The sequence below is a fragment of the Hippichthys cyanospilos genome, chromosome 2 (assembly GCF_059441005.1).
Source record: "Hippichthys cyanospilos isolate Australia breed blue-spotted pipefish chromosome 2, RoL_Hcya_1.0, whole genome shotgun sequence".
Lineage (NCBI taxonomy): Eukaryota > Metazoa > Chordata > Actinopteri > Syngnathiformes > Syngnathidae > Hippichthys > Hippichthys cyanospilos.
This window is the reverse complement of record NC_142370.1, coordinates 15262372-15280683: the sequence shown is the minus strand read 5'-3', so window position 1 is coordinate 15280683 and position 18312 is coordinate 15262372. Positions and strand designations below refer to the sequence as shown.

General features: G+C 40.0%; 1 protein-coding gene across 2 annotated transcripts in view; it reads right to left on the bottom strand.

Moving 5' to 3' along the window:
• The window catches only part of gpr153 (G protein-coupled receptor 153), a 37846-nt gene extending 21466 nt beyond the window's left edge, over nt 1-16380 (bottom strand). For both annotated transcript variants that reach the window (XM_088408380.1, XM_088408382.1), the window contains exons 1-2: nt 15980-16380; nt 2932-3516 (exon numbers count right to left, since the gene is read on the bottom strand). In XM_088408380.1, coding sequence (XP_088264506.1) covers nt 2932-3284 — 353 coding nt within the window. In that variant the 5' untranslated portion in view covers nt 3285-3516; nt 15980-16380. The remainder of the gene's footprint in view (nt 1-2931; nt 3517-15979) is intronic.
• Between the last annotated feature and the right edge of the window lie 1932 nt (nt 16381-18312).

The window sequence follows — 18312 nt, the reverse complement described above, 5'->3', positions numbered from 1 at the left end:
AATAGACTGTGGAAGGATATCTGTGTACAGTACTTGTTTCTGCACGTGTGTATTGTTTGGCTTCACCAATCACTCGACCATTAATAATAATAATCAATGTTACGTTATAAATTTCATTATACTCTTTACTAAATGGCATATCCGCAAATGCAAATATGCCTCTCAAAAACCGAAACTCTCTGTCCTAATCAATGAAGTCAAACAAAAAATCAAAACTTTGAAACTATCTAACAATTTAAAAGCAATTAAAATCTGTGATGTGTGTACTCTTTTTAATATATTTGTGTAATAGTGTATTGCACGGTTTCTCTTTGAGTTTTTGGTTGTTTTCCCCTGGCGTTATTGTTTTTGTTGTTTCTGCTTTTGTTTTTGTATTATAATCAATTATATACTGTTATATTGATTAGTAAAATAATTCCCCCCCAAAAAATTCCCTGCCTTTGCCCTTGCTTTCAGTATCTTCACATCTCATTTCGATGAAAATCTCTGAATTCACTTTTTACATTTACTACCTCTCTGGATCGTGTTGTGCTCAGTTTGTGTCCATAACACACTTGCTGTTATGGATTGTGAATTTGAGCATCTGTTTGTCTCCACAGCGCACACATTCTTTGTTTCTTGAGTAATGGCGAGATGTCCTGATCAACAAAAAGTATCCACTTTCTGCACATCTCTGACATCCTGCAAAACTCAGTCCCAAATTTTAAATGTGCTCTCGGCTATTATGTGCTCTTGTTGATCACATGAATGTAAATCATCGAGTAACAGATGGTCTGCTGCAAAGCAAAGACCTTTGAGGAGCGCTTCAAGGCGAGCAGTCATACATCCGTACCAATAGTTTAAAAATTACACAAGAGTAAAAACGCTTCTATGTGATGCAACATTCATGGTTAAAACACAACCCACAACAGACATCCGTTGATAAAACAGCTTAAGAAAACGTGTGGTTTCACAAAATCGTACAGATTTGGCCTAAAATAAACTCAAAATGTAACGTAAGCTAGACTGCTAAAATTGGCCAGCATAAATCATGATCACGCATCTCAGACAAAAACAGCACCAAAAATGTATTGCAAAGCTACGTGTGAACAGCAGATGTCTTGGGAGCTTCGCAAGGCCAAATTGTGTTAAAGCAAGATCATGCTGTCTGGTAATGGGAATCTTTATTATTCAGTGTCACTTTGCTAATTCTGCTTCTTGTCTGCAGCCAAATGTAGCTGAAGGCCAGAGATGACAGATGCTCCATGTGGAATATTCTTACATGGTGTGAGCGAAAACAGAAGCATTGGCTGAAGAAGTGTCAGCAAATACAGATGTGGATCCATCTGAGAAGAATATTCACTGAGGACTATATTCATGTCTATTTGATATCGCGGCCGCGCCGGACTTAATTTTTTCACATGGGGCAGTTTCATGTCCAAAACGCTCCCATTAAGTTGGAAGCATTCAGGTTTTCAAAAGTCTAGTCTTTTGTTATGGTTCCAAATGTCTCAAGAGTGAAATATACAGTTTGATTTTGGAATGCCTAGAGTTGGTCGAGAAGTAGGGAAAAGAATATGTGGACTGTACAGGTATGTATGTTTCAAAACATGCATGTCCTCTAGGATCACTGTGGACATAGCTTCCACTGCTCTGTCACATGACACATATTGGCATGATGATCAACAGTCACCATATCAGCAAACTCATTACATACAAATCTTCTTGGAGCTTTTCTGATTCTGCCGTTTGTTCTTACAGGGCTCTTAGCTGTGTCCTCATCATGTCCAGTTTCACTCTCATCGGTTTTTATGGTTATCTCCTTCTCCGAGTAAGGTACTTTCACTTCCTCCTTCCAGTCAACGTATGATTCATCAAAGATGACATCACGGCGGGTTACAATCCTCCTTTTCTCTCCATCATGCAGTCGATATCCTTTGGCATCGTTTGCAAATTTGACGAAACGAAGCTTAACAGCCCTTTTGTCCGCTTTCCTTTTTTCGTCGTCTGGAATATGAGCGTAAGCAATAAAGCCAAATACGTTCACGTGGCTCATGTCAGGTTTTTTTCCCATCATCTCTCATCGGGTGTCTAATCCTTCAGAAGAGCTGTGGGCAGCCAGTTGTGTATGTAAGCTGCTGTGGCCACAGCCTCTGCCCAGAACATTTTTGGTCACTTTGCATGTGACAGCATGATTCTGGTTTCGAATAATGTCCAGATTCTTCCTTCTGAAACACCATTTTACATTCTGGTGTGAGTGAAGTACAGTCATTTCATGGTGGATGAAGACTTCAAATAATCTTGAAACCCTTTTGATGCGTAGTCACCACCATTATCTGTCCTCAGCATTGTCATGCTTGGACCAGACTCATTTGAGAATGTTTTCTCAAACTTGAATTTGCTTAGCACCTCATTCTTCTGTTTCATGAAGTACACCTTGCAGGATCTCTTGTAGTCATCAAGGAAAGTCCCCAAATATTTCCATCCACCTATAGATTCGGTCTGCACGGGACCACAGACATCACTGTGGATCATCTTGAACTCCAATCATCTTGAATGATTTTTTTTAGCCTACTTGCCTCCCACACATCCTTCACAGAAGGGAATCTCTTTTTCTGCAGAGACGTTCACTCCATTCACCAGATCGTATGTGGCACAGAGAGTTTTTGAACTGCACTATATTCCCTTTCTTAGTAGCAGCATCCACTAAGAATAAATTCCCAGGCAGCTTTGGAACACACAGCACATCATATACCGTGACATTTTTTTACATCACATGATTTGAAGGTCATTTTCATGTTAACATTTTCAATTCCTAGGGCGACAAACACCCTGCCATCATCCAGTTTCACTGACTGTTTTAACCCGGAACGGATTAGCTAGATTTGAAAAACTGGGGGGCTATTCGGCATTCCCGTAACAAGACAAAGAAGAAAAGCAAAGACGTCTCACCTGTAGTTGACAGGCCAGCGTACCATCCACATGCGGTGGTAAGAAAGTGACGTGACGGAGAAGCAGGTGACCAACGTGAGAGTGTAGAAGGTGGACACAAAGACCTTACACAATCCCTCGTTCCACTCGTAGTTGGAGTGCTGACGGCGCAGCGTTATGACGCAGTACATGGTGATGGGGATGGCCATGTTGAGGATGTGCGTTCCAGCCAGCGTGCAGATGAGGAACTCCAGCGGCTTCCACTTCTTCTGCTTGGCGCTGACGCTGAGGATGCTCCACGTGTTGGCCAGGATGGACACACCCGAACAGACCAGCCAAGCCAACGTGTTGGCATTGATGACGTCATCCACCATGTTGGAGCGGGGCGGGGCACAGCCTTGGAGGCCGCAATGAACCGTTGGCAAGAGCGGGCGCACGCGAGGAGAAGGAGGAAGTGGTGACGGGCAGGAGGGGATGCAGGGCGTCGGACGAAGCAGGCATCCTACATGGGTGGGCGTGCAATCTCCATGGGAAGGCCGCGGCGGGCGGGGGGGCAACGCAGCGGTAGTCCACTGGAAAAGAGGCTGCCAGATCCGGGCCGGTTGCCTGCGGATCAGAAATGGAGAAGGGGGCGGTGATGTAATCAAATGCCATTAGTCAGCCCAAGAGAAAATAATTCTTCATCAGACGTAATCCCTCTTCCCGTTAACCAATTACTTGAATCACCATACTTTATTACAGCTAATACAGAAAGTCATTCGGTGGTCATGCTTCAACAGTCAGCAGGGCTTTTTTAAGAAGAGATGCAAGCAGCATCCAAGAATTAAGCCGTCGCCGCAGCAGTGGATATAAAAAAGACCACACACCCCCATTCAAATTCCAGGTTTTCTGACTTAAAAACATGAGAGTAATATTCGTCAAGTTTAAAACTTTTTGCACAATTATTGTGACCAATAACCTGTACACTCAAAAGAAAAAAGCAGAAGCAAACAACTGTGATAATGTGGTTGAAACAGTAAATACACTTTTATAACCAGGCTGAGTTCAGAATTAACATTAGATGTGAAATTCATGTTGAATGGCCATCAGTACACACTCTGATTAACCCTAACTAGGTTTTAGATGGTCTTGTAGGCTTGTCAGAGACACAACTCATTATGGTCATCAAGTTTTCAAACTCTCCGTGGTAAAGGGCTCTAAAAAGCCAGACAAACAGACTGTGTGAATGCATGTAGACCCCATGCCAGCGTGGGTTCTCCCCGGGCACTCCGACTTCCTCCCGCACTTCAAAAACGTGCACGCAGGTGTATCGGACACACTAAATTGTCAAATGCGATTGGGTGCATGAATGGTTGTTCGTCCCGGTGTGCCCTGCGATTGGCTGGAAACCATTTCAGGCTGCCCAAAGTCAGCTGAGATAGGCACCAGCAAGCCTGCGACCCTTGTGAGGATAAGTGGCTATAGAAAATGGATGGAAAGTTATTTAAGGTATTTAAAGTTATTTAAATCTAATATTTACCTTTTCAGATCACTGTAAATTAAACATTTTTTCCTTTGCAATTGTTTGCACATATAGTAGAGCTTGTTAAACCACAGCTGAATCACAGATAGTAAAGTTTTAATGGAAACATTTGTGAGCTACGGGTGTGAGTATGGGGTATAGCAAAACAGAATAAAATGTTGTCACAACAAGCTATAAAAGAAGATCAGGCACATACTGTAAATTTCACTCCAGCTGAGGGTCTACTTTTGCAAGGCAACAGTCAAAGCACCAGAAGATATAGAATGATGTCCCTCCGACTGGGGGGTGAAAAATGCTTGCCACACAGCCAGGGCATGTTGTCACATTCATTCTCTGTCTTTTGGCTTGTCCAAACACTCATGTGCTGCGGGCTGTGGGCAGCACTTGTGAGAGGGAACGCTGAAAATGACCTCATCAGCATCATCATCACCAGAATCAGTTTGTTTAACAGTCGCTGATGAAGTAGCGGCCCATTTGCCAGACTTTTGCAGGCAGGCAGCGTCGGTTCACTTCCCACTCAGTGACTGATTTAAATGGTTGACAGTGTCCTGTGATTTAACTGGCGATGGGTCCAGGGTGTTGTCTGCCTTTTGCCCAATGTCAGCTGGAATATGCTTCCATTCCCCACAACCTCAAATGGGAAGAGTGATGTAGAAAGTGGAAGGCTGGAACACATCCATCCATCTATCCATCCTTTTTCTACAGCCACTTATTCTAATTTAGGGTCGTTGTGCTGACTTTGGGCAACAGGCGGGGGACCCCTGAACTGGTTGGCAGCCAATTGCAGGGCACACGGAGACGAACAACTATTGACGCATCCAATCACACTTATGGATAATTTAGCATGTCCTGTACACCTTACCATGCATGTTTGTGGAATGTTGGTAGTAGCTGGAGTGCCCAGAGAGATCCCACGCAAGTATGTGGAAAACATGCAAACTCCACACAGGGAGGCTCCAGCAAGCTGGAATTGAACTCGGGACTCTGTGAGGCGGAATCACTAACCACTTTCCCACCGTGCCACCTTGGATGGAACACAGACGACAAAAAATGACCGCACGAGGCAGTCACAGTCTGTTGCTGCTTCAAAAATGTAGGGCACGTCCTAAAGAACCAAAATAGCAGCCCAAAACCCACTATGAACACCTACCAGTTGAAATTATGTCACAGTTACTTAAAAATGTATACGTGTATACAAGATCAAGTCAAATAACTATTCTAATAAAGCAAAAAACATTTTGCTCTGCTCATGCATTTTAACTAACAATCTCTACTGAGTTTCAAAACAAGCACAACAATCGGCATTGTTCAAACAAAAGATGAGGTCAAAAAAAAATGCAAAAAGGGCACTTAACTAATAGTCACTATGGAGACGATGAAAGCACACCCACACCATGTAAATGAAAAAAAAAAAAAACTCAATCACAATGCATTCAAGAAACCAAACAAGGCAGGAATGCAAAACAACAAAACAAAACAAAACAAAAAACATTTGAAGTTATGTAGCAATGATTGCATACTTGTTTGGTGCTGCGAGATACAATGCCCTGGTAATTGGTTGACTCTAAAAATCATCATTTGCGTGTGACAATGGGATTCAGAACAAGGCAAAAGGTGACTCATACATCGCTTGTCTTCTTGTAATGAACAACCACATATCAAGAAGAAAGAACACAAAGTGCCAAATGTCAAAGTTATTTGTGACATACATTGTGAATCACTGATGGCTTAGACATACAGTATTATTATCAAATAGCTTCAAAACACCCCACAAATACTCGTCACACGCTGTTTAGCATCTCAAATATAATTATCCATAACACGAACTATACGACCCGATTTCAATATGACTTCAAGTCCACGGTAGATTCAATGCACAGCCACAGTGGTGCAGCTAGAAGCAGAACTTCAAATTCAAATTTGACCCAACAACTTGATCACCCACAATCCCCTAAAGATGTCTAAAGATTATCATAGAGTGATTATTTTGTGGCATGGGCTACATTGAAGGTACATTTTCCCCTTCCCTGATCTGTTGAATTGACAAAATACCAATTACTGATTAATCGGCCACTTAATTAAAAATAAATGTATACAATGAATAAAAAAAAAAAAACACTTGTTTATTCCACCCAGTGCATTTCAATAGGCATCAATCACAAGTAAATGTACCCAGGATTTACAGGCGAACCTAGTATATATTGCCTCCGAGTAGCAGGGGTCAACAGAAAATGTATTGCTAAAAAAAAAAAAAAAAAAAAAAAAAGTTTCTTTTCGGTTCACAAAATGTATAGTGGTAAATTTATAAGAACATTAATCCTTGTCATGAAGTGGTGGAATGTTGTCAACACATGTATGCTTAATTTATGTTGCGCTATGTATTTGATCTTTTTTTTAAGTTTGTTAACCCTAACCCTAAACAAATAGTGACTTTCAGTTGTGTGTAAAGTAATGACATCCAGGTCAGTTCTTTGCATAACTTCCTTACATTGCTCTCCTAAAAATGTTGATTTGCTTTGTTTTTGAATGACCTCATCAACCAAATCCATGATATATATTTGGATACAATGTTATGGTAGGGATGTGTAGAAAATAAACAGTGGTATTTGTAGTAGAACTGCTTTAAATGGTAAGAGAGCAAAAACATTTTTAAAAAGTTTAAATAATCATCAAATATAAGCCATTCGGACGGTATTTTTGGCTGAGGTTAAAGTGTTAAATCACACGGCCTATTCATCTTTTGGGCCCTCGGGCTATAGACCAACTTTCTTCTACTTCTATAAATCATTCTTATTATTTTTTTTGTAAATTAAGGGTAAATTTCAGATTTTGGATTTAGGGGAGGAAACTACAAATTCTAAGTGGAGATGGTTATGTGTGCAGGCTTCTGAAGTGCTGCAGAAGTATACACATGCTCATGGCTGCTCCCATTTCTTAAAAATGTGTTAGGCCAGTGTTGGGAGTATTGCATTACAAAAGAAATGAATTACTGTCATGCATTACTTATTGCTGTAATGCGGTAGTGTAATATATTACACATACAAAAATACTAATGTTGTTCTCGTTACAAATGAGAGTAACGCAATGCACTACGACACATTTTTAACCTGCCCAAAACACTGGGAGATCGGAGGAGAAAAGTCCGGGGCAAAATGTTGACTTGCTTATCTACTTTAGCTGAGATTTATGCAGCAGTAGCAGACGGCAGCTTAAATATTTGTCCGCAATTAAATATGTCCGCATGATGGATATACGCCCATTACTTTCAGTCGTCAGAGATAAAGACAAGACAAAGGTGAATTTTGCGCTTGACACCTAAAGAGCGGTTCACTTCGCCATATAGGGCCAGTAATTTAACAAATCATTTAGAGCGGTGCCATATTAATTATGGTGATGAGAGTAATATAAAAGTAATGCAATGGTAGTGTAACACATTACATTTCAAATACAGTAATATTTTAATGTAACTAATTACTTTGAAATGACAGTAATAAATATTAAATAATGCACTATACTGTAGTTTTAAAGTGACTTGCCCAACACTGGTTAAGACATGAATCGGAATGTGGATGCCTGGCTTTAACAGCCTCTACAAAACGGGATTAATGCAGCAGAGGATTTAAAGGGAAGCCCAAAAATCTTTACACAGTAGTGTGCAAAGTCAGATATGTAGGGTTTTCTTTGTTTGTTTTTTTTACCACCGACTGAATTTGTTTTAGTGTTTGAATAGACCATAAAGCATCGTATGTCGCGTTGCCAGCTGGAGGGAGATGACATGCCGGCTGCATTTTTGTGGCTGTAGAGCTTTTCATTACCAATTGTTAAATAGTATACGACAAAGATAATTCAATGTCTAATAAAATGGGTGGGATTGCAAGTTTTTATGTGGTTCACGGTGTCACCCGCACACACAGGCGCAGAAGGCATCTCCTTCACGGGAGAAGGGATAAGCTCGGTCCTCAGAGGTCACCACACAATCAATCGGGTGCTCGTTAGCTTTTTATCCGAGTCCAGAAGAGGTGCCTTCATGCATAGCCAATTGCGCGCAGGACCTGTTTGTTAACCCACTGCCTCGGAAAAAAAAGGCTAACAGGGGCTGAGGGGCAGGATTTTCAGAAGATTTCTGCGACTGCCGCTCCGCACAGTTTGTATGAAATAGTATTTCGCCGCCCCTATAACTAAGTCTTTCTCCCTTTAGTATGATCATATTGCACCCATGGTCAGCCTGAATTAGGCTCACAAGTGATGAAGTGCCTTTAGTTTCTTTATTAACTGTATCACCCCTTTGAGGCTCCAAATGAAGATTGTTACAACCTGCCAAACAGTCCACCTCCTTTTATATACACAAGTGAGCTGCTTACATAACGTCAGAAAAACCGCATACACATACCTTAATCATTATCCTTCGTTAGCAGCTGGAGACGTTTGAGTCTCCTGGGCAAAGTGCTGTCATTTATGGTGTGTATTTCTCCGTGATGTCATCTTGTTATTTAGAGTAAAGGGCATCATGTCTTCCCACTCTTGAGTAAAAGCAAAACATGTGTTTGGTTTGCTTCAAAAATATACTTGTCCTAAAACCAAATCTAACAAAAAACTAATGCATGAAAATGGTTTTGAAAATACCAAATTAGTCTGGAGTACCAGATGCCATATTTCTTGCCCTACTTGCCTAATGACCAAATTGAACCTCGGATAAAAGTGAAGAATAAATTAAATGCCGTATTTTTACATTATTTGTTTGATTACTGTCTCTTGTAAATGCAAAAACAATTGTTTTAATAAATATAATATTTGAAATAATAACTATTATTCAAGTGACGTGTCCCGCGATAGGCTATGCATGCAACCCTACTACCACAACCTTTTCAGCATAGTAGAAGAAACCAGTGAATCACAGGACACGCTGGGATGCATATTAACAAAGTTTTCCAAAAGAATGGGAATAACAAAGGTATGCTCTCCCTTATAATTTTTATGATAGTTTACCTAGATTGAATGTCTGAAAATATTTTTTTTTCTGTATGCATTCAACTTAAGAAACTTTTCATCTTGCTCGGCAATAACTGCTGGCTTCTAATCGTGAGAGAAAGCTAATTTTTGCTGAGATTTGCAACAAAGTTTCCTGCAACCCTGTTGCTGTGATTAGTGCCTGTACCATAAATACCATATACAGTAGTAAAACGTGATAAAAACGGTAGCACTGATCTCTAAGTTGGGATAATCAAGTCGTCGATAGTGTATTCCTATTGATGTTGAATACTGCATTTAGCAGAACATTCGAAAAAGGGAATTTCGAAGCTCAAATCTGTCTCAATTCTGAAATTACCCAAAAACCTACCCATTTAAAAAGTACAAACCAGCCAGTCTGTTTGACAGACTGCAAATAAGTAAAGTCTTTCTTTGTTCAAGACTATAATGGATTTAAGACTATAATAAGACTAATAATATAATAATAGGAGTATAATTTAGATAACATCTGCTTTTCAGAGTGCTACAAAGCTTAGAGTATAACTCATTAGCAAAATTTCGTATGAAACACTCTTGAAGGTGAATTGGGCTTTTTTGTTAATGGTGTTAATTAATTCATTGCTTGTGCGCATTTTAAACAGCATGGGATCAAAGCAGATTGATTACATTCATAGATGGATTAAAACTCTACACTTGCGCTACACTTGCGCCGGCCTTCCTTTGTGGAGTTTGCATGTTCTCCCCATGTCGGCATGGGTTCTCTCCAAGCACTCCGACTTCCTCCCACACTTCAAAAACGTGCATGCAGGTGTATTGGACATACTAAATTGTCCTTAGGCGTGATCGGGTGCATGAATGGTTGTTCGACTCAGTGTGCCCTGCAATTGGCTGGCAACCGGTTCAGGGTGTCCCCCGCCTACTGCCCGTAGACAGCTGGGGTAGGCACCAGTAAACCGGCAACTCTTGTTAGGATAAGCAGATAAGATGTATTATGTATTTTAAATTAGTATTACAAGCTCAAACTCACATTTATCGGTCATTTAATAGCGCATCAAGCTTTATCGTCGCACACTCGTCTCAGCGCTAATTTATTCCTCCCACTCGTACAGCGTTTGTTTCATCTGAAGAAGCATATAGAACAGGAGCAGACAGCAACTGGTTTTTGTTGGTCACGAGAGCTGCAGCCGGTGAGGATTTAGCTATTCAGATAGCCTGTTGAAAATTCTTCCGAATAATCAGGTATTTGGATTTTTTAAACATTCTCTGGCCTGACATGTCCGATGTAGTTGCTAGGATCCGTTTTAGCCAGTACTCCGGGAGCCACGCTCTCTCGGGTACGCAAAAACGTAGAAGTGGGAATAAAACTGTTTTGACACACGATGTCATATAAAATGATTGTGTGAATGGCCGCCTTTAATGCACTGCACTGCAGTGGGTACAGAGCTATTCCACACAGTCCTTTAGGTGTTCAATACATTCGTAGTCCAAAGGAATAGGCAAACAAGGCAAGTGAGTGAACGTAGTTCAGGGGTGCTCAACGTGTTGAGTGCAGTCGACCAGTGGACCGCATGACATCGCACTAAATGGAAAAAATAGGGAACGTCACCCAGGAAAAAAAAAAAAAGGTCAATCAAGACAAAGAACGTCAGTCGTGAGACAACACATTTGATTTTTTTGTTGACATTTACATCGCTAGCTGCTCATCCACAGGGAGCACAGGATTATCAAGTGGTAGATCACTGTTGTGACCATGCTGCCATGAGGAACTTCAAAATAAAAGCATAATAATGTTGTTTGTGTCATACATGATTTGTTACGGTATAGTTTATTTGGAATCGTTGGCTGGCCTTCTCTCAACATTTTACTATACAAACCAATACTATAATGCATTGGTTTGACATTCACTGGTGTATTTCGTCGCATTTCTCCAGAGGTAAACATTTTTTTTTTCCAAAGATGAAACTGAGGGCATTTATGATTAAACATGACTCAATCCTTTGTCCCACTCTGCTCATTATACAAGAGAGAGGTCTTGAATCTTTGGCTAGTGAATCAGATATGACACATATTGCAAAGTCACTGCTGAAGGTATCATTAAATGGAACATCAGTCCTGATTAAATGATCTACAGGAAATATCACAAGTATCGTACACAGAGGTACCCTTCCCCTTGAATTTAATTGCCTCTGCTTGCTTTAACTCTCTGCAATGAACATAAAGTCCTCCGGACTGTTAGCGACTTCATTTAGTGAGGCAGGATATGAGACGAGTTAAAAAGCAACCACTGTGAATCGTTTGCATCCTTTATTTGTTTTATTAGCTGCTATTTTCAAAGTTCAGTTGCAGCTTTTGCAAGCAACCGTGCAAGATGCCAATATACTAATAATGTTATATTTCTGATGAATGCCAGAATAAAAATAGAAAATACTCACTTTCCCAGTGGGACAGTGGTAAACACTTTTGTTACAGTCACCAGCTTCTCAAAGGAAGATGTTATATTGTCCATCATGTAACCCGGGGCTTTCTTCCTGTTTATGCATAGCCACCTAAAACTAAGAGTGAGGCGGGATCACTGCTAGCCATATAGCACAAAGGTTTTGTCTCACCACACACCTTTATAAAACCATGCACTGTGCTTATTGCCTTAAAATTATCATCATCATCATCATCATCACCACCAGAGAATATGAAACAAAAATAGCAAGCGCTCAGTTGGGCAGAGAACTCAAAACTGGCCTGAAGAAATTCTAATTTGATTCAGCAACAGAATGTGCATATACATTTATGCACACCTCCCGCAGATGTCAGCAACAGATGAGGAAGTAAGAAAAGTGTTGCAAAAATTCAGGACTCAGATTAAAATATGGGTGCGCATGTCTGACCCTCAGAGCCAGTCCATGTTTTCTTATGAAGTGTGTCAGAAAGGTTGCCGGACTGGTGTCACAAAAGATATATTAAAATCCAAACCACAAACTACAACTACATTTTACCATTCAGTGTGGGGGATACGATCAACCAGAACATCTGCAAAGAGATCTGATTCATTTGCTTCTTTTATTGCAAGAGGAGTACATATATTTTCTCACATTTTCTTCTGACTACTATGACACAAAATCTGCTTATACCACACTTACAGCAAAAATTCTGTTCAGGTGTGAAGGGCCTTAATGTGGCAGACTTCCAACATGTTGACATTTCTCTTCCTTATAATAACCACGACAAGCTCAGATCCCCCCTTGTTTTTATCTTAAACTCAAAGGCCGTGCTGATCTCAAATCCTAAAATGGGCCGGGTCCACTTCCACATCTATCCATTGAAAAAAACATATTTGACTACACTGTATGTTGGTGGTAACAAACAACAGTTGGACTCCAGTGAGTCAGTTAAGATCATTCCCCAATGTTTGTGTTCCAAGACAGTGTTACTGTGTATTAATAAAGCCACAATTTTGTTTGCTAGTTTGCATTTTAACATTTTGAGTTGACAACACTGCAATTCAAAGAGGCTTGAAAAAAAAAAAAAAAAAACCACCCTTGCAAGCACAGGTGTCAAACAGCAACGAAAACCTGCTCCCTGGTGCAAGTAAACATCGTGTCAACTGGGGTCTGTCTATGTGCTGTTGAAGCGAAGGAAACAACAGCATGAACACAAAATAACATAGACAAATGTGTGACACACAAAATGTCACACATGCCCCGTGAAACAGCGAGCTTGGTAGTGGAAGCGCCTGTGTCACGTGATCTCGAGCCTGCATGGCCGTATGACATCCAGTCTATCTGCAGTGCACTAATGGCCTCTGCATTGACATGAATGTCTCCTGATGTGGTCGCTGGCATGTCAATGTTCTTCCATTTTCATTGCAATAACATTGCGCCTCATAATAATCTTCTTCGTCAACACGAACATTAAATGGAGGAGTAACTCCTTTGGCTCTAAATAATTCGGCATCATGTGTATGTTTACTTGATGGAGACGCTGCATTTTAATGAACTCATTGGGAATACAAATATTGATGATGTTAGCCTAATTTAAGATATGAAGACAATCAGGTCATTCAAACAGCTGGACCATACTTTAAAACTCACCTTTGCAACTGGAGGAAACATGTTTGTTCATTTATTACAGCCCGATGCAGCTCGCCACCGCCTAGTATATGACAGCGGGTAATGTTAATTTGCATAATGACCATACTCTCCCATACTGACATTCTGGAAAGAGTCTGCTGCATGCACAAATTTGCTGCACTAATTGATAAAATGTAAAACATGCAATTTGACAATTTGGTGAAGTACTACATCCACAAGAGAAAATATGATTGAATTTTTCTGGATGCTCACCTTATGAGGAAATGTGATGAATTTATTCAGTACTGACTTCGTACAAGCAAAATTATTTTTCTCTCTGGACACTGGAGTCTGAGGCTCCAAAATTCTTCAGTACAGTGGTCCCCCTAACCGCTGGTAATGGGGGGTGTCAACCCCCCGCGAAGTCTGAAACCCGCGAAGTCGGGTATCCGTTCCTAGATTTCTATGTACGCCCCAATGTAGCCGCAGTAACTATAAACAATCCTTTTTTTTGTATTTGTTTGCGTATTTAATAGCCTTTCTCCTATTATTTAACATTACACTATCCTCATTAACATATACAATTATGTTAATGAGGATAGTTATTGATAGGATGATAGGATTCATTAAATAACTAATATTACTTAGTTTGTTGAGAATTTGTTCTCAGGACTGGTTATCTGCACCAAGACTAAGGTAAAAGAGTACACAAGTCATCACATTGAACTTCACATTTATTTTGGCTCATGTATGGTGTATCGTGTAGTATCTGTTGAATAATAAATCAACAACAATGTTAAAGTCAGTAAACTAACATATAAACACTTGCCGAACTTTAATCTATGAATTTACTGTATTTTTAGCCAACATTAGCAACAACTAACAACAACTGCTAACTATAAAGAGCAACCTCTACAGTGTAGAGTGTTTATTCTGTTCATGTGTTCATTTGTGTAGAGTCTACACAAATGAACACATGAACAGAATAAACACTCGTCGCTTACTAAACATAGGCAGTGGCGTGCGTTCACATAAATGATAATAAACTATAAATATGAGTTTACGTTGTCATTCACTACAGAGCCGAATGACACACAGAGAACGTAAAACAGGAAACTGAAATGCAACGCGACCAGACAAATTAAAAGCATGCATTTCAAAATAAGATAACAAACGTCACAAACTCTAACGCTTGAAGAATTTTTAACATAGTAATTAACTAATATTACTTAGTTATATGATGAATAGAGTACTGTATAATGTACTTTTTTGCTTTTTTCATTTTTTTTTCAATTTTTGCGCATTTTCTAAATTATTTTTTTATTTTGAAATATTTTTAATTTTTGCTGGAAAAACCCGCGAAGTACTGAGACTGCGATATCTGAGACCGTGAAGTAGGAGGGATCACTGTAATTGCATAAAAAAGTCACTAGTTTCTTGCTTGTCACTTGAAGTGTTGAAAAAGTTGCTCATAGTTATGATTATAAGTTAGTAACAATTAGCGACCATCACTTTTTTTATCCTAACCATACCTCCCAAAAACATTCTCGCCATATAGTGTGAGAGCCGCTGGTTTAAAAGTGAGTGATTTCAACCACAGTGTGATGCTATAGCAAAGTAAATGTCAAGTGTGCTGCAATTCTCTACCCTTTGTGTACTTTGACAAAAGTATGGCGGAGACCTTTTATCATGACATTAAGAACCATGACAACTCAGTATATGGGATCATAAATCCTCAGACCAGAATCAGGTGAAAAAAAATCTGTCAGTGCCCACTGTTGTTGTTTATGTTCATTTTGTCTTGTAAATATAAGCACAGTAATATTGGTTTGGACTATCCAAAAAATACAAATTAAGATGGCATTAATTGGCACTTTGACCGGCAGTAACAAGCATGGATGTGAGTGAAGTTGAATAATCCCTCTCAGGTACATGGTCATAAAAGTTGTAAAACTTATGTCTTACATGTTGAGTGTTGAAAAACGGTCCCTCACATCTTAAATTAAAGCATTTTAGACCTTAGTTATGCTGGTATAACTTGCGTCTGAGAGCACAATTCCTGTCCTGATATCTGATTGGAAGGTCACCCCGTTTATTAATCGCAGATGGAGTGTTTCCCCACATCTATCAAATGTGAGCTATTCACCCAGCACAATGCACTAACGGGTGAAACGCTGTCTGTTCGTTATATCACCTCTCAACTGGGTCATTTTTTTTTTATCTTGCATCCAGAGAAAAATCGATTTTGATTCACTCATCCAAATAGGTCAGATTAGTTTCACTGTATGCAGGAATGCTGCGTTCGCACGTCTTTATGTCGGGTGCAGGACACCACCTGTTCGGACTGAAGTACTTACCGCTCAAATGATACAATAATATTTATAATCATGACAACCCCAGCAATGATGATGGTTATTACTTTTATTATTATTATTATTATCATTATTGGTGGTGGTGTTGTTATTATTATCGAATTTTATCACTAAACTGACATGTGGCGCTGTTCGTCTCTTACCTTCGACGACACGCTCGGTGCTTCCTTCCAGCCGCTCACGCTTCACGTGAGTCACGAGGTGCTCATTTGCTCACAAGTGACTTCCCAGATTACGCCCAACAGTCCAAAGGGGGCAAAAGAGGTCAGCCGCTGTAAAAAAATAAAAAATAAAAAATGATAGAGCAGCCCTGGAGACGACACTCATCGCCTCCAGCGGACTCCTCTTTGTCTTGCTGAGCGAGGAAGTAGGCCGCCTGGTGTTAAGATTATTGACGAGTATCGGTCAAATTATCAGTATCCCTCCCAACAAAACCGATAGAAAGGCACCGAGGGAGCCCGAGTGCAAGTAATAAAAGCATCATCCTCGCCTGCTTGGTCGCTCCTCGCCTCATTCAGCCGCGCTTTGGCTGCTGGATGCCTGCGCGCTCCCGCACCCAATGGAGGCGCGTGCGCGAGGCAAGACTTCAGTGGCGGTGACAGTGGGAGAGTGAGTGCACTGACTGTCTGCGAGGGTATTGGGGAAAAAAAACGTTCATGGGAGGGGAAACACGCACCAGCCTAAGCCGTGTTTTAACAGGGGCGGTTCTAGTACATCACAAGTTTAGGGAGAGCTGACAGTTTCAGCATCAGAAGAGCACGTTTGTGGCATTCGGTCCATGTCGAAGAGGAGGTTTTTTTAACACGCCAAAAAGTGCGCACATCCATTAAGCCGGCATTATTAACACAGGTGCATAGAAAATGTACCTAATTCCCTAAATATAAGCCTCACAAATAAAAGCCAAAATGTATGGGTGCATCTTATAAACGGTAACTTAAAAATATTATTGTTTTTTTGTATTATTATTATTATTTAATTCTACACCATTTGAGAAAGATTGAACCGTCAACCACATAAGCCGAGTTTTGAAATATAGATGTGCATTTTTTATACTGACAGTATTTTTACTTGGCAATGGGTGCCTTTTCATGTCAGCCGAAGTTGTTACGGCATTTTATATATATATATATATATATATATATATATATATATATATATATATATATATATATATATATATATATATATATATATATATATATATATATTTGGGATGTTCATTCACATTTATTAATTTCTTCAATATTTGTTAATTTAACTTTTAAATAGGTAGCTGGGGTTGCTGGACCCCTGACCATCTGACCTCTTGACCAATGAGTGTTTGCCACAGAGAATGTAATTTGAGTAGTAAAGGAGGAGATAAACGGGTTTAAAGGAAGAAAACCAGAGCCATGTGGGCTCTTATCAACATGACTGAGCTAGAGTTAACATCGGCAGTATGAATAGAATAAATCTTTTTCCAACCAAGATGCCTGAGTCCAAGAGGTCTTCATTTCATCAACAACCAGCATTGCCTGGCGGCAGATTCTGGAAACGCAGCCAGGCCAGAACCACTAGAAGCTTTACAAAAAAAAAAAAAATCACTGCGTTCGCTTTAAAAAAAACGCAACACTTTTAAAGGGAAAAATCACTATGTGTTGTCATTTTCCTTAAAAACGCTGTAAATGATATGACTTACAATAAATGGTCTTGATGATTTTTGTTCCGTCTTGAACATTTCAGTATAAGTATGTGGACATTAAAAAAAAAAAAATTATAACATTCTTGGTTGTTAAAAAAAATAAATAAATAAAATGTTTCATACATGGTTAAAAAAAAAAATCGCCTTACCTTACAAGGTCAATGCAGCCAATTTGCAAGCAAAACTTTCTCAGGAGTGCCTTGCTTTGTGACCGCACTGGCCTGGTGCACCAAAGCACAAATACTGTATGAATCACACTGCATGAAGTTATTCACGCTCCTTTGAAATGAGCAGTTTTCATTGACATTATACGAGTGGTTATGTAAGAATCCTCCCATGGACGTTGCCTTCTGAGTAGTGTTCTGCCCTTGGGGCTCACATTGTACCCCAGTGAGAAAACTAATAGACCCAGCATGACACAAGAGCTGCCTGGAACATAGATGATGTTTTGTATTTGCAGGATGCACCTGCCTCCCATTCACACACAACTACACCTGGCAGCTGCATATCCTGGGAGGCGTGTCGAAAAACTAACTCCACTTCATTCTGAAGCAGCAAGTGGGGATTTTGGAAGAGAGGAGGGGCTATTTCCCAAGAGCTTATGTGATCCAGTCAAAAAAAGCTGTGCAGTGCTCCTTCGAGATTTCATTTCAAACAACATCTGTAATTGGACCGCAACAAAAATCAACACAATCTGCATATATTTGCTGTGTTGCCTGTAAGTAGGCCAACAAAACACAACAGAAATGAGAAATGACTAGAACTCTCTTGTCAAAATGCTGCTTTGTCAACGAG